This window comes from Apostichopus japonicus, chromosome 5 (assembly GCF_037975245.1).
Source record: "Apostichopus japonicus isolate 1M-3 chromosome 5, ASM3797524v1, whole genome shotgun sequence".
NCBI classification, from domain to species: domain Eukaryota; kingdom Metazoa; phylum Echinodermata; class Holothuroidea; order Aspidochirotida; family Stichopodidae; genus Apostichopus; species Apostichopus japonicus.
The window spans coordinates 10,233,376-10,247,300 of NC_092565.1; the positions used below are offsets into that span (position 1 = coordinate 10,233,376).

The 13,925-nt window shown below is 41.2% G+C and overlaps 2 protein-coding genes across 3 annotated transcripts; both read right to left on the reverse strand.

Annotated features, from left to right (window-relative positions):
* Positions 1-556: 556 nt before the first annotated feature.
* On the reverse strand, positions 557-6,784 carry LOC139967593 (uncharacterized). Of its 2 annotated transcripts, XM_071971557.1 has the most exons (5): positions 6,600-6,784; positions 6,415-6,498; positions 3,090-3,374; positions 2,119-2,233; positions 557-1,264 (listed from the first exon to the last, which is right to left on the reverse strand). In XM_071971557.1, the coding sequence occupies exons 3-5, from the start codon at positions 3,371-3,373 to the stop codon at positions 725-727; spliced, it is 939 nt and encodes a 312-aa protein (XP_071827658.1). In that variant the 5' UTR covers position 3,374; positions 6,415-6,498; positions 6,600-6,784; the 3' UTR covers positions 557-724. The 2 variants fall into 2 exon arrangements, with proteins under 2 accessions (XP_071827658.1, XP_071827657.1); XM_071971556.1 differs by lacking the exon at positions 6,415-6,498 and having other exon boundaries at positions 6,600-6,783.
* Positions 6,785-8,233: 1,449 nt separating this feature from the next.
* LOC139967604 (probable glutathione S-transferase 5) lies at positions 8,234-13,395 on the reverse strand. The gene is made up of 5 exons (XM_071971568.1): positions 13,118-13,395; positions 10,859-10,981; positions 9,988-10,091; positions 9,487-9,591; positions 8,234-8,852 (listed from the first exon to the last, which is right to left on the reverse strand). The coding sequence occupies exons 1-5, from the start codon at positions 13,248-13,250 to the stop codon at positions 8,688-8,690; spliced, it is 630 nt and encodes a 209-aa protein (XP_071827669.1). The 5' UTR covers positions 13,251-13,395; the 3' UTR covers positions 8,234-8,687.
* Positions 13,396-13,925: the final 530 nt, after the last annotated feature.

Sequence of the window (13,925 nt, forward strand, 5' to 3'; positions counted from 1 at the left end):
GAGTAAGTTTGCGAGGGATCATTACGCAATGACATCATCACTTATATTGTTGCAGAAAAGACGGACACTTACTGATCGATTTCAATTCGTCAGTCGCTTTATTTAATGTTAAAGTTATCAAAATGTTTTTACATCTTCTACGTCATCATAATTGTGTGACTATATCGATACTATAATTGACTACTCGTTAGTTGGTGACGAAAAATACCTCCAAGAACTTGAATTTTGTTTTGTATTGGAATTCCAATCAGGCCACTCTGACAGGAGACAGATTTGTGGATGATATGTGTCTACCAAACTAATGCAACCCATGGTGCTTTCATCAATATGAAGAAAGAAAAAAACATTCCAGGGCGATTCATGGAGATTTTTGTTTGATTTTTGTTCTTTCTGTAACTACTTTTGTGTTCTAACGGTATAATTAGGTGTATATTTTTATAAATTTTGAAACGTACAATAAGATGAAAATAGTAGTAAATAGACATTTGTCCATGATATATTTGACACTTCCTCTGGTCGTCCAGTCTGAAAAATGGCCATCCCATCAGCTTTTGTATTGTTAATGCAATAAGGGTTTCACTTAGTGTTATGTTCTACGCCAAGCATCCATATTTGATCTGCGATATTTGAAGATCAAGCCGGAGGTGACCGAGTCTAGCGCATGGACATCCCTTCTGTTACCTATGTCCTATTCACCATTGTAATGCTAATACTGCTCGCTCGCTCACTCCGGCTTTATACGATTCTCGTACATTTCTTCATAGCCCGGCAAGATGTGTCCCACAACATTCATGATGTCTTGTGTGAGGTCTTCTTTGGTTGGTGTAGTATGTGTATTCGGCATGAAACAGGAACTCTTGAACGCCTTCTCAAAGACCCCCATTCGTTTCCCTATCACCACTTGATCCAGACTCCCCTTCCAAGTCTTCAGCGACTCTTCGCTTTCGTCCCACGTGAGATACTTTTCCTTGAATGGGATTCCCAGAGCGTCAAGGTACTTGGGAAGGATTTTATCAGGGTGATTCATAAGGTCCTCGGCGTCGATAATGATTGGATTGGGGTCTTTGCCCGTCTCCTGGACATACTTCCACAAGAAGTGCATCCCATCTCTTTTGTAGAAAGAATCTCTCAACATGGGTGATGAGTTGAACATGTCGAAATCGGCCGGGTCACCCTGGTGGTTGCTCACTCGGAGGATCATTTTTCTTTGAGAGAGGAGAAACCGATGAGGATGGCGAATGAGAAAAGTGTGGCGACTGGGGACCTGCAGAGACAAGAGCAGAACATTATCGATTTATTATCTGACAGTTAGTAAATGAAACATAGTTTCCCTATTTCCTCCCAACCATCATGCACCAACAGGTAAAAGTTTATTTCATTGGAGCGGACTGGAATAAAAGCACACTGTATTTCCCAATAAATATAAGGGTGAACTGTAGTTGTCCGACATGATTCTTACTACAGGATATATATTTCTGGGGTGAATTGTTTTTTTCTCGAATTTTTCGTAGCCTACACCTTTGCCGAGACGAATTGCTGAATGTGTCACATGTATTTAAATGAACGAATTGAGTTTTGAGGAATATCTCAAAACGTTTGTAACTATGAATGGCGGATGATGTCCGCTACAAACAACGCGTGACGTCAGTTGATTAAGATTTTGCTTGTATGGAATTTGAACTTACATGATGTTAAGCAAGCATATAAGGTAGCACTAAAATACATTTCATCGATTTTGCATGGTAAATGATTGTAACTGATAAGCATTGTCACAAGTCATGGAAGTCTCAAAGTGTTACCCTTATATTCGGCATGTGATACATTTGATTGGATATACTAATCCTATATACTTCATTAACATAAATCATCTAAATACAGAGAGGAAACAGTTACAACAACGTCTCAGACATTGTCGTCTAGTTTGACTGACAAAAAACTGCCAGACCCAGAACAATCATATCCTAAACACATGCACATACTAACAAAAAGGACACAGTTAAGTTTCCTAAAATAGTATTTTAATGTGTTCAATGACTCCCTCCTTCTCTCTCCACTCTCCCTCCCCCTCCCCCCCCCCCCCCCCCCACGACCCTCTCTCTCTCCCTCTCCAACCCTTACATCTGGTAGGCAATCTACGCGATCCATTACAGCAGTGGCCAAGTCTTTAATCACGATGTATTTCTTTCCTTCTGCTGTCTCTTCTTCCTCCAGCATTGATTTTATGTTTGGGAATCTGTTGGAAATTTAAATGAGAATATTGAGATACTTTCGAGTTTATCTACTCCTTTTTGGGGGGTTTGGGGAGGGGAGGGGGTAAGGAGTGTTTAAGTCAAATTAAGGTGTTTTGGTGCTCTTTTTCTTCATCTTTGAAGGATCCGAAATGGAAACCTCCTACATCTCCTTATATTCTATGCCGCCGCCATATGTTTCGCCCGGCAATGAGACTTTTTCGTTGTTGTCAAACCTGTCCCCACCAGTAAAATCGGTGAAGCAAGAATCTCTATGCAAATCATGCATGTACAAGATCCACACCTTCATCGTCACGCATTACTATATTGGTACTACCGTGGCGTTAGAGACATATATGTTAAAATGTATATACATATATAGTTTCACAGTGTGACACTAGTGTGAAATACTACTAAGAAAACATTATTTTTCTGTGTTGAGTGCATAGCGACTAAGGGTACAGTAGCACATGTACACCCCTACCCCCTCCCCCTCCCCACCCCCCCAGGTTTGCTAAAATACTTCGATAGTGAGCATTTACATAAATAGTGCTCTCTCTCTTCCCTATGTTTGGTTTTGCAATCCATACAGAAGCGAGATGTCACTTCCTAAACATTCCCAGGCCATCAGTATTGGCACCACATGTTAACACGCTAAAATGAACTGTAAGCTTCCTAAGGGGATTCTTTCCCTCCAGGTTATAACCAGACCATCATGGGACTCTCAATGAGAGTAAAAAAAAAGACTTAAAGTGGAAGTCAAAGTTCTTGTTTGAGCATGGGTGACCATTAACATACTTTTTCAGCATAGTAAGTTGCAATACTGGTGACCTGTCTAAGACAATGCAAGGTGAAACTTACGTAAATTTGTCTGCAGATAAAAATCGTCCATCAGAAAATTCATTTGGTTGATCTGCTATGGTTTTCATCATTGCTGCAAATTGTTCAAAAATGATTGCGATTGGGCTTCCAGGTTCCATCGCTTGGGGATTCGCCATCAGCTCGCCATTAAAAGCTACGCAATAGGGTTCGTGCCATGTTTGTACACCTTCAACAAAGCTAAGACATTTTTCAAAAGCCGTCGAGATCGATCTTGGCCAACACCATACAAATATTCGTGTTTGTTTCGCTGGTTTCGATGCCATCCTTGGGTTAGAGCAGAGAAGAAACTTACATACTGCATGTGCTTACTCTATCAGTTCGACCATGTTCAGAAAATATGCATGAAATTCGTGAGCATCGTCAGACAGTCAAAAAATGTAACGGCAACTTAATTCCTATCTCGATTAATACTTTGCGGCGAAACACCAGAGAGAGAAAGGGGGGAGGGGGGGGGGGGGGGGGTAGAGGGTTTGGGATGTAACATTTGTGTTTTCAAACCCCTTATGCATTTAGTCTTGACGGTCTAAATTTTATTGGGCCAAATTTTTTGAGAGTGCCCAAAAATTATAAAATTGCATTAACTTGCCATAAATTGCCATAAATCGGATTGTATCAAACTTGGAATACAGTTGTTGGTTAATAGCTGGTACCTGTGGGTCTGATTATTTTAATGCCCATTTGGGCCCAATATTTTGTCGAGCCATTTTGTTAACCAATTTTTGTTTAGACTTTGTATTGGGCCCAAATGTTTTTGTGCCAACGTTTCTCTTATTTCAATTTTGGATAGTGCCATTGGGCTCTTGCATGTGATATGTACTTACTTTACTATTGGAATGACTGACATATGCAAGACATTTATTTTCCTTTAAGCAACGAACCATAGTGACCAATGGGTTTTAGTTATACTATGTCACCAAATAGAATTTGTCGACATGATAACTGATTCATGGCACATTCCTTTATATGATGCCGCATTAGTCAATAGATCATCCTCTTAATTTTGCTTTGCACAAGTTGACTTTTAACATGACTTGTATGGCTTACCACATTCTATGTTTAGGCATCGGAACCACTGAACGTTTTTGTTTTCTGGTTTTTATGATTTGGCGTGTTTATGTGCGTGTAATAATAAATCAAATACAACCACAATATATGGGTCCACCCAGCCCGGCGCCCGAAAGTTTTTGGGGCTCAGAGGGTCCACAGAAATGTAGGCCTGAATGTTCTTGCAAAGAACATATACATACTATGTAGTTACATCACCACACCAAGCATTAACTTAATCGGACATACGGTTGCAGAGATATTGACATTTTAACGAGTTAATGGTAAGGCCCGCCCACTCATAAATAATCATGAGATGGAACCAAAACCAAAAGGGTACATCTACCCATCATATGACATCTATCTACCAAGTATAACACTGATTCAACTTATTTTAGTTGAGATATCTTGTTTACAATTCGTTTTTCGACGATTTCCCATTAAGCCCCAACCCTACATGAATATTTAGCCACTTGGTCCCTAGTGTACTGAAGCATACATGGAAGCCACTTGGTCTCCAGTGTACTGAAGCATACATGGACGCCACTTGATCCCCAGTGTACTGAAGCATACATGGGGGCCACTTGGTCCCTAGTGTACTGAAGCATACATGGAAGCCACTTGGTCCCAGTGTACTGAAGCATACATGGGGGCCACTTGGTCCCCAGTGTACTGAAGCATACATGGAATCCACTTGGTCCCCAGTGTACTGAAGCATATATGGAAGCCACTTGGTCCCTAGTGTACTGAAGCATACATGGGGGCCACTTGGTCCCCAGTGTACTGAAGCATACATGGAATCCACTTGGTCCCCAGTGTACTGAAGCATATATGAAAGCCACTTGGTCCCCAGTGTACTGAAGTATACATGGAAGCCACTTGGTCCCCAGTGTACTGAAGCATATATGAAAGCCACTTGGTCCCCAGTGTACTGAAGCATACATGGGGGCCACTTGGTCCCCAGTGTACTGAAGCATATATAGAAGCCACTTGGTCCCTAGTGTACTGAAGCATACATGGAAGCCACTTGGTCCCCAGTGTACTGAAGCATACATGGAAGCCACTTGGTCCCCAGTGTACTGAAGTATACATGGAAGCCACTTGGTCCCCAGTGTACTGAAGCATATATGGAAGCCACTTGGTCCCCAGTGTACTGAAGCATACATGGGGGCCACTTGGTCCCCAGTGTACTGAAGCATATATGGAATCCACTTGGTCCCCAGTGTACTGAAGCATATATGGAAGCCACTTGGTCCCTAGCGTACTGAAGCATACATGGGGGCCACTTGGTCCCCAGTGCACTGAAGCATACATGGAAGCCACTTGGTCCCCAGTGTACTGAAGCATATATGGAAGCCACTTGGTCCCTAGTGTACTGAAGCATACATGGGGCCACTTGGTCCCCAGTGTACTGAAGCATATATAGAAGCCACTTGGTCCCTAGTGTACTGAAGCATACATGGAAGCCACTTGGTCCCCAGTGTACTGAAGCATACATGGAAGCCACTTGGTCCCCAGTGTACTGAAGCATACATGGGGGCCACTTGGTCCCCAGTGTACTGAAGCATATATGGAAGCCACTTGGTCCCTAGTGTACTGAAGCATACATGGAAGCCACTTGGTCCCAGTGTACTGAAGCATACATAGAAGCCACTTGGTCCCTAGTGTACTGAAACATACATGGGGGCCACTTGGTCCCCAGTGTACTGAAGCATACATGGAAGCCACTTGGTCCCCAGTGTACTGAAGCATACATGGGGCCCACTTGGTCCCCAGTGTACTGAAGCATATATGGAAGCCACTTGGTCCCTAGTGTACTGAAGCATACATGGAAGCCACTTGGTCCCAGTGTACTGAAGCATACATAGAAGCCACTTGGTCCCTAGTGTACTGAAACATACATGGGGGCCACTTGGTCCCCAGTGTACTGAAGCATACATGGAAGCCACTTGGTCCCCAGTGTACTGAAGCATACATGGGGCCCACTTGGTCCCTAGTGTACTGAAGCATACATGGAAGCCACTTGGTATATATCACTCAACTTGTGCTTCTTGAGGTATCGTGATTACAAGCTGACCGTCACATACAGACACTGTCACTCGCGCACACACACACTTACACCTACATACACACGCCAGCAACCTTGCAAATGTTACTGAGCCTTCGGCAAAAAGTAGTGCAGATACTCTACTTGACAAACCCGATCCGCTATGTTTTATTAAATTCAATCCTGACAAAGAGACTAGAAAGCAACTAGTACCTGGTTTTGCCGTCACACTCGGTACGCTATCGTATAGTGATCCCGGCTAACGCTAAATAATTGCGTATCCACAGTAGCTGCAACCTAGTCAAATAGGAAAACTATACGAATAGAAAATGCATTATATAGATATAGTTGTACATGTTACAAAGTCATTATGAAGGTGACAAAAATTAGGCATATACCTTGATGTTCTTCAGCCTGCTACGCCAAGGTTTTCCTCACCGTTTGGAATGGTAAGAACTGAGAGCATTCGACCTGCAATGTTCCCAGAGATACCCAACGTAGTCTAAATGCGCTTTTGCACACAAAATCAGCTTCTTCTTTTGTCGTTATGAGTGTGTAAATATCTAAAAAGCTTATATGCAACTGTACAACAGGCATAAGAGAGTGGCGCTATGCATTTTTCTATAAACCAACATTTTGTGATGGTATTTATTTTTGTGTCAATTCATGCACAGCCAACAGTATCCCACCGGGCATGCACCTAGAGAGATATTCCGTATGCGAACACTAATTTTTCTTAAATTCAAACCTAAATGCACTTGAAAAGGATGGATGAACATTTGCAGCAACGTACAGAGATACATGAAGCGTGGTAGGTGAAGCTGCGGGTCTTTAAAACAATCAGAAAAGGATGTTTTTATTTAATTATCATATCCAAAGAAGTCGCAAATCTTGAGTAAGGGGAGTGATGCCGTATCACGTTAAAATGTTCAATATGAAAATTTGAATGTTTTTAAAAATGTCTGGAAGAACTCCTTTTATTAGGTAAGCCTCTGATTACGTCAGCTCCTCCATCAAATAACAGCGGGGATGGGGGAGGGGGCTTTGTGAGACCCAAACGTAGGTTCACTGTCGGTAATTGCTAGCCTAAGAGAACGTAACGCAGCACGATTTAGTTAGAGAAGAGTAAGCGATTGGGACGAAGGGTGTGTGTTTGTTGGGGTAGAGGGTGGGGGGGGGCTAAGGTATCAGCGGAAATGAATGTATATGACAACACACTTCATTCATTGTTTTAAGTCAAGAAATGCGGTAACCATACCGCTCTTTGCGGCATTAACAATGGTATTAGAATTGGGGATAAAAAGGTGAGAGGGATTGTTGGAAGGCGGGGGCGAAGGGTGGGGGGGGGGGGGGAGGGGAGGGAGTACTTGTGGGATAGGAAGACAAACAGACGACCCAGTTACTTTGATTTAGCTGTGGATCAGGTTGAGAGATACAAACTCAGCCATCGATATTACATGAGCTTAACATACCTGGACCCCAGTCCATGGAAACTCAGGGAGTTATTTTCTTCACACCCACGCCCCACCCCACCAGCCCCACCCCGAACCACCACCACGACTGATATCGTTGGGATTATGTATAGTTGTTCTGCACGATTTACGCCATGTATATGAAGTATATAAGACGATAGTGCGGACGGTATATAAACCCAAGTGCCAGGTAACTCTAGCCCATACCACTTCACTATGCGCATGTCCAGTTGAATTCAAGCAATGGCAAAAATCCTAATGTTCGAGCCATTCAGAGGCGTCAGTCGCCATGGTCAGACCCTGCGGAAATATAATGTCACTTTTCTTTTCTGTTATCTTTCCGAAATGGAAAATTCACTATTCTTTAGCCCTAACTTTCCCGGGCCCCTCCATATATTCCTGGGCCCCGACTAGACTAGGGACCACGGTCTGTATAGCCCCTCCCACCCCACCCTACCCCACCCCACCCCTACCCCATCCCCCACAACTTCTTCTCATCAAGTCCGATAGCTTATATTAACATTCAAAAGTACAACAACAAAAAAACAGAAAAGAAAGTGTTTTGTTTAAGTTATTCTATTTGCTTTACAAATATGAGCAAATGGGTGAAAGTGTGATAACCACATCGTGAATGTACAAATGGTAGGAAATGAAAAACGGGTGAGGAAATTCCCTATTTGATGACTTGACATTTTCCGGGTTTTCATTTCTGGTTACCGTGTATCGGAAAACCAGTTCAATTTTGCATATGATACATGCAACCTCTTTGAATATCCTTTATGTTAAGACTTGTTTTTGAAGTTTGATTTGATTGGTATATACACTCTAGACTAAGCTTATATGCTTACCTATAAGCATATCTTAAGCTTGCCAAAGTAATCCTTGCACTGTACAAAGGTTTAATCTTAAATTTGAAAGCAATTACAAGCATGGTTTAAGTGTTCTCATGTCGTTCTTCCATGTCGTATATATTACCATCCAATATCATAAAGATTATCCGATCATAGGTTGTAACTATTTGGAGTAGTAAGCCTTAATCTTTGGTACTGCGGCTATCTTCTCGTGATGGGCCTTCAATTTTGGGAATTTGCTCAAGTCAACCTTAAGTTTCGACTTTTGGGTGAGATTATTAGAAGCCTCTCGTAAGGCTACAAATATGGCGATGTCTGCAGCGGTTAGCTAAAAGAGATAAAACAGAACACAAAATGTTGATTATTTATTAAATTATATTATTATATATGTATTATACATATATATATATATATATTTTATATCATATATACATATATATATGTACATATATATATATATATATATATATATATATATATATACATATACATGGCTAGTAATGACTAAGATAATTGATCTTCATAGAAGTTTCTTTGGCAAAAGATTATGAATATTTGTCAATGCATCTGGCAACAGCAGAGCGAATCATGAAGTGGATTTATTTCTTTTACCGAAAGTTGCATTTCGAAGAAAATGTAACTACAGAAAACAAACCTCCGCTAAGTCCCGGAAATAGTCCTAATGCATCACATTTTCAAGGATAAATCAACAAGAAGGTTTCAACAGAACAGATGACATCACAAACCACCAATTGAGATCCTGGAGACATAGTCTCCATTTCCTGGAGCTATAGTCAATGCAGGTTACATTCAAACAACCATCTCGAGGAAGGGACCAGATACTGAGATAGGGTTGTCAACAAACTGTCTTTTTGTATCCTAGAGATAAACTTTGTGCTTCAAACAGTGCCACCAAAATATACCTCATTTATATTGAGAGAAGAAAATAAGGAGTTACTTACCTTACTTCCCACGAGGAATCCACTCTTACTGTGGCTAAGAAGCCTTTCCAGATAGGCTCCCTGTGTCTCTAGACCTTTCAAGAATTTTTCAGCGTCTTCATCAGGCTGTAAAAACAAAACAAGATGAATTTTATATCATTACTAATCATTATGAGAAACCAAATTAGGCGCGGAATGGTTATTCCGTAACGCCTCTGCATTGTTCGTTTATGAAAAACACCTTTTTTCATTTTTTTAAAGCGAAATAATGCCTTTTGTGTTCATTTAATATAAGCTTCTTTGTTGAGAAATTAAAGAAAAAACAATAATGAAAAAGTGCTGTTTCCATGAAAAGTTGAAACAAACCAATTAAACTTGCCCTTGTGTTGAAAACTGTAACTACTGGATGTCTTATGTGGATTGCCTAACCAAATAAAAGTCACACGTCCCAATACCCCTCGAAGTTTGAGTATCCCCCCCCCCCCTCCATCCTCTTCTGACGCCTCTGGTGAGGATACTTACTTTGCTTGAAAAGGTAATAGGGACGTATAGCTTTAGGAAGTCATCATAGATTATTAGGATACTATCCACCAAAACCTTCTCGGCATCTGAACTTCCGTCAAGACCTGTGTATTAGGCAGACCGGACATAATAAAATATAATCATTTTGGTTACATTTGTGTATTTATACTTCATAGGTTATGAAGATTATGAGGGCTAACGGCTTGTTCGATGAAAACTGTGCATGTTGTAAGTTTAATCGATATGATGTTACACCATAATAGTCTCTTTGATCCCTGATACTCGAAGTGGGAATCGCAGCCATTTTTAAGGACGCCACAAGGGGGGGGGGGGGGAGGGGCGGGGTCGCAAGTAAACATTCAGAAGAAATTCTAAATTGCTGATATTTGTGGAAGAAAAAGTACAGGAAAAATCGTGAGTTTACTAAAATTACTTTAAAAAGTTGCAAAAAAGAAGCCTTCTCCCATGCACGTTTAAAATCCTGCAGGCACGCAAATTGATACCTCCACCCCGCCCCTCCCCCTCCCCCGTAAATCCCTTGCCTCAACATCCGTCACTGGCGGGTAACCAAGATTATCAAGGTGGAAATTGGGGGTCACCACGCAACAAAATAAAAAGGGGGGATACGAGCGCCTCATACCAAGAAACACTCAATACCATGGGATTTATATTTACGTTTTCTCACAAAAACGGAGGCCTCTACAGTCAAACTGTTGTTTACTATGTAAGACCGTATTCTAAAAACGCCGAAAAATTAACATGTTATAGTAAACTAAGAATTAATTCGTCAGCCGTGCAATAAAGTATAAACCTTTTAGCTAGCTAGCTAGCTATAGCCTCTTAGTTATATTGCTACTATATCGTTACGTACCTAGCTTTCTAGCTACGAATCGGAGAGCGGGAATACTCTGGCTCACGACAACCGTAGAACCACCTTCCACTACCTCAAGATGTGGTAACCAAGGAAACTTGAAGACTGGATCATTTGCAAGACCTGTGTAAGAAAACCAGTAAGAAAAAGTGATGTTAATAGTTTTTAAGACGAACTTGGAATAGGAATATATCGCCTAGGGTTACATTTTAAGTATCATCACTTGTAGTTCGCTTGAGTATAAAGTAAAAAGGTTTGCCCCTCAACTGCATAGAAGTCACATGTCCCACTGCCCGTCGATCGTTCCGCAACTCCAGATTGAACCCTATTCAACCGCCCCTGGACATCAATTTGGTTCTTTCTTAAACTACAAAACATTACATTCAACTTGCTGCATACCAATATATACAGCTTCGGATTTAAGGGTTTTATAACACGCTATAATGTGGAACAGGCAGCCTGGCAAACTTTTACAACCAAGTGACAATATACCACGTGACTATGGGCGACAGATCATGTGAAGAATACGTCACTTGATAAAGAATAAATCAAACTCCTATGTTTTAGTCCCCAACGCACAGAATAAACAAGATTTCATTTCCAGGGTGGATGTTACAAGAAATTATGACCATCGTTTGGACATTGAAGTTTATTTTCGACAGTATAGAGTATTGTTCGTGGTGATGGCACCATAATGTCTTTAATGGTGGTGATGGTGGTGGGTGGGGGGGGGGGGTGATTTGGCGAAGTGACTTTCAAGCAGCAGTTCAAAGGCTCAAACAGTTTGGGTCAACAAACAGTTTGAAAGTCAAAATCCTATCTGTATTAAGTTGCACACAAATTTAGGGGCAGAATTACTTCAGTTTTGTTTCACCAGAGTCGACTGGGTAAGGGAACGGGGGGAGGAATTGCCATTACAATTGAGTAAAACATAACACCTCCCTTCTCCGCTCCCCGTTGGTACCGCAAATGGCTGTTACTTTTACCGGTTACAGGCGAACAAGATTTGTCTTTGATCGCAATAGCAAGCCTATATCACATGACCATGCAGTAGTTAGAGACTCACGAAGTTGATTTTTGGGATTAGTTCGCGTGGGATGTAAACAATCTGCCGTTACGAGGAGTTTGCTAATATATACTGACTGATTTATAATGGCTGCAGTTCTTAAAGCCATTACTTGAATACCATCGAAATCTCTATGCAAACGTATACCTCTTTAAATTTACATTGTTTTTAAGTTATACAATGGTTCCTATAGCCATAGGCGTAGGAGGCGGGGTTGCTGGGGGAGGCGGGGGGGGGGGGGGGGGGCTGCAGCCCCCCAGCAAATATTTTTGTGAAAATTCAGGCTATATGCTGAGAATTTTTCGGGCACCTACATGGGTGAAAGAAAAATAAATTGCAATGTGTTTTCAATGGTTAAACCTATATTATCATTATTATAACGACTTCCTCAAATGGTAATAACACGGCAAATGATTGTATAATATTGGCATGCGATTTAATAACCGATGCATGTCTGTGTGATATCTACATTAAACAATTAAACAATCGAACAATTTTGGTTATATTTTTCGGGCAAGTCGTTACAGCCCCCCCCCCCCCCCAACCCCAATCAAATTGGGCTCCTATACGCCTATGCCTGTAGCCATACAATCCCGCCATTTTTTTTAGATGGCTAAATTTCTGATCTTTTTCCATATATAAAACTGGCTGGTGAATTTGATCGAGGTATAGCTCGGAAGGCAATATATTGCGTATTTAGGACAGTGTAACAATTAACATGGACTGAACGTGGATCAAAGCAAAGAATATGACAGGATGGTAATTATGTACAGCCAACAGCTGTCAGTGAAATTCTTGAAATAGTGTCACCGAGCAGTGGTGTGCGCATGATTTCAAAAATTCAAATTTCCTCCGACCGATTTTAGTTAGGGGCCTGAAGGACATATATAAACGCAATGCTAATGAATACCTTGTATGCATGGTTTAAAGGGTGGGGGAGAGATGTGCCCCGTAGTAGTGGTCTAATTCTCCCCCAACTGAACCATTTAGAGATCATTGCTGGCGAAACGTTGACTTACGGTCATAGTGCCTATTAACTATAACATCGAAGAAGAGCAGACTATACCTGTCAACCCCAAACATGCCCCATCCCCTCCCTCCCTCCCTCCTTCACTTCAAATTCTCTCATGCATGCATTCCTGGCGAAGTTTGAGGATTTTTTTCAGAAGGTTACTTAAAGTTCAGTTACTTACCGGCTTTCATCTTCCCCCAATCTTCCATGGCCACTCTGTTGTCTTCCCATTTAGCTCCACCGACTTCGAGGGTTAGTCTCAAAACTTCCCCGCGACCAGGCATAGCGAAATACGTCACCTTAAATGTGGCCATTGTTTTTCTTTTCTTGCAGGAGAAAAAGAAATGAAAGGATGAAGTGTATAAAGATAGTGCTTTGGTTGACTGAAGCCTTCGATAGTCAAGAAGAACATTCGCAGTAGAGTGGTCATTTGTGGGAGGAACTTACATATTTATACCAACGCTAAAAAGTGCTGAATCACCGTGACTGTGCATGACAGTCTCTCGCGAAAGTTAACCAATGAACGAAGTGAATCCTTAGTAAGTGGAATACTAATTGTTTTGTTAGAGGAAATGTGGACAACAAAAGAGTTACAAGTGAAGAATCAACGTACCACAAGTAGCTGAGAGGGGAACGATCAATAGAAGGTATGGATTCTTTGTTTTTTAGCGTCTCTAGACTGTGTCGTCTTGTTTGTCGTAGAGAAGTGAGCCTCTTTATGTATTCAGTTAGTTCTAATTGATGTGAACATTCTAATTGGAGTAACTAAACTTAAAGGGAGTCTCAGCTTTTGGGAAATAGGAATTGGTTTCTGACGAGATATCTTGTAATCACAATGTATTAGGGGACTGTGGTTTTGTGTTTCGAGTCCATTTTGAGTGACTTTCTTAAAAAGTGCATTGTCATCCCGCAGGATATAGGAATAACAGATGCATGACGAGGATATTACAAAAAAAAAAAAAAAAATGGCAGTAATACCAGAATCCATA

Bases quoted from the DNA above. Each gene is read 5' to 3' on its own strand.
- LOC139967593 (XM_071971557.1), bottom strand. From the start codon at position 3,373: ATGGCATCGAAACCAGCGAAACAAACACGAATATTTGTATGGTGTTGG. The intron at 2,234-3,089 runs GTAAGTTTCACC...AATTTCCAACAG, and splicing joins TTATCTGCAGACAAATTTAC to ATTCCCAAACATAAAATCAA. The intron at 1,265-2,118 runs GTAAGGGTTGGA...TTGTCTCTGCAG, and splicing joins GCGTAGATTGCCTACCAGAT to GTCCCCAGTCGCCACACTTT.
- LOC139967604 (XM_071971568.1), bottom strand. From the start codon at position 13,250: ATGGCCACATTTAAGGTGACGTATTTCGCTATGCCTGGTCGCGGGGAA. The intron at 10,092-10,858 runs GTACGTAACGAT...CCTAATACACAG, and splicing joins ATTCGTAGCTAGAAAGCTAG to GTCTTGACGGAAGTTCAGAT. The intron at 9,592-9,987 runs GTAAGTATCCTC...TTGTTTTTACAG, and splicing joins CTATTACCTTTTCAAGCAAA to CCTGATGAAGACGCTGAAAA.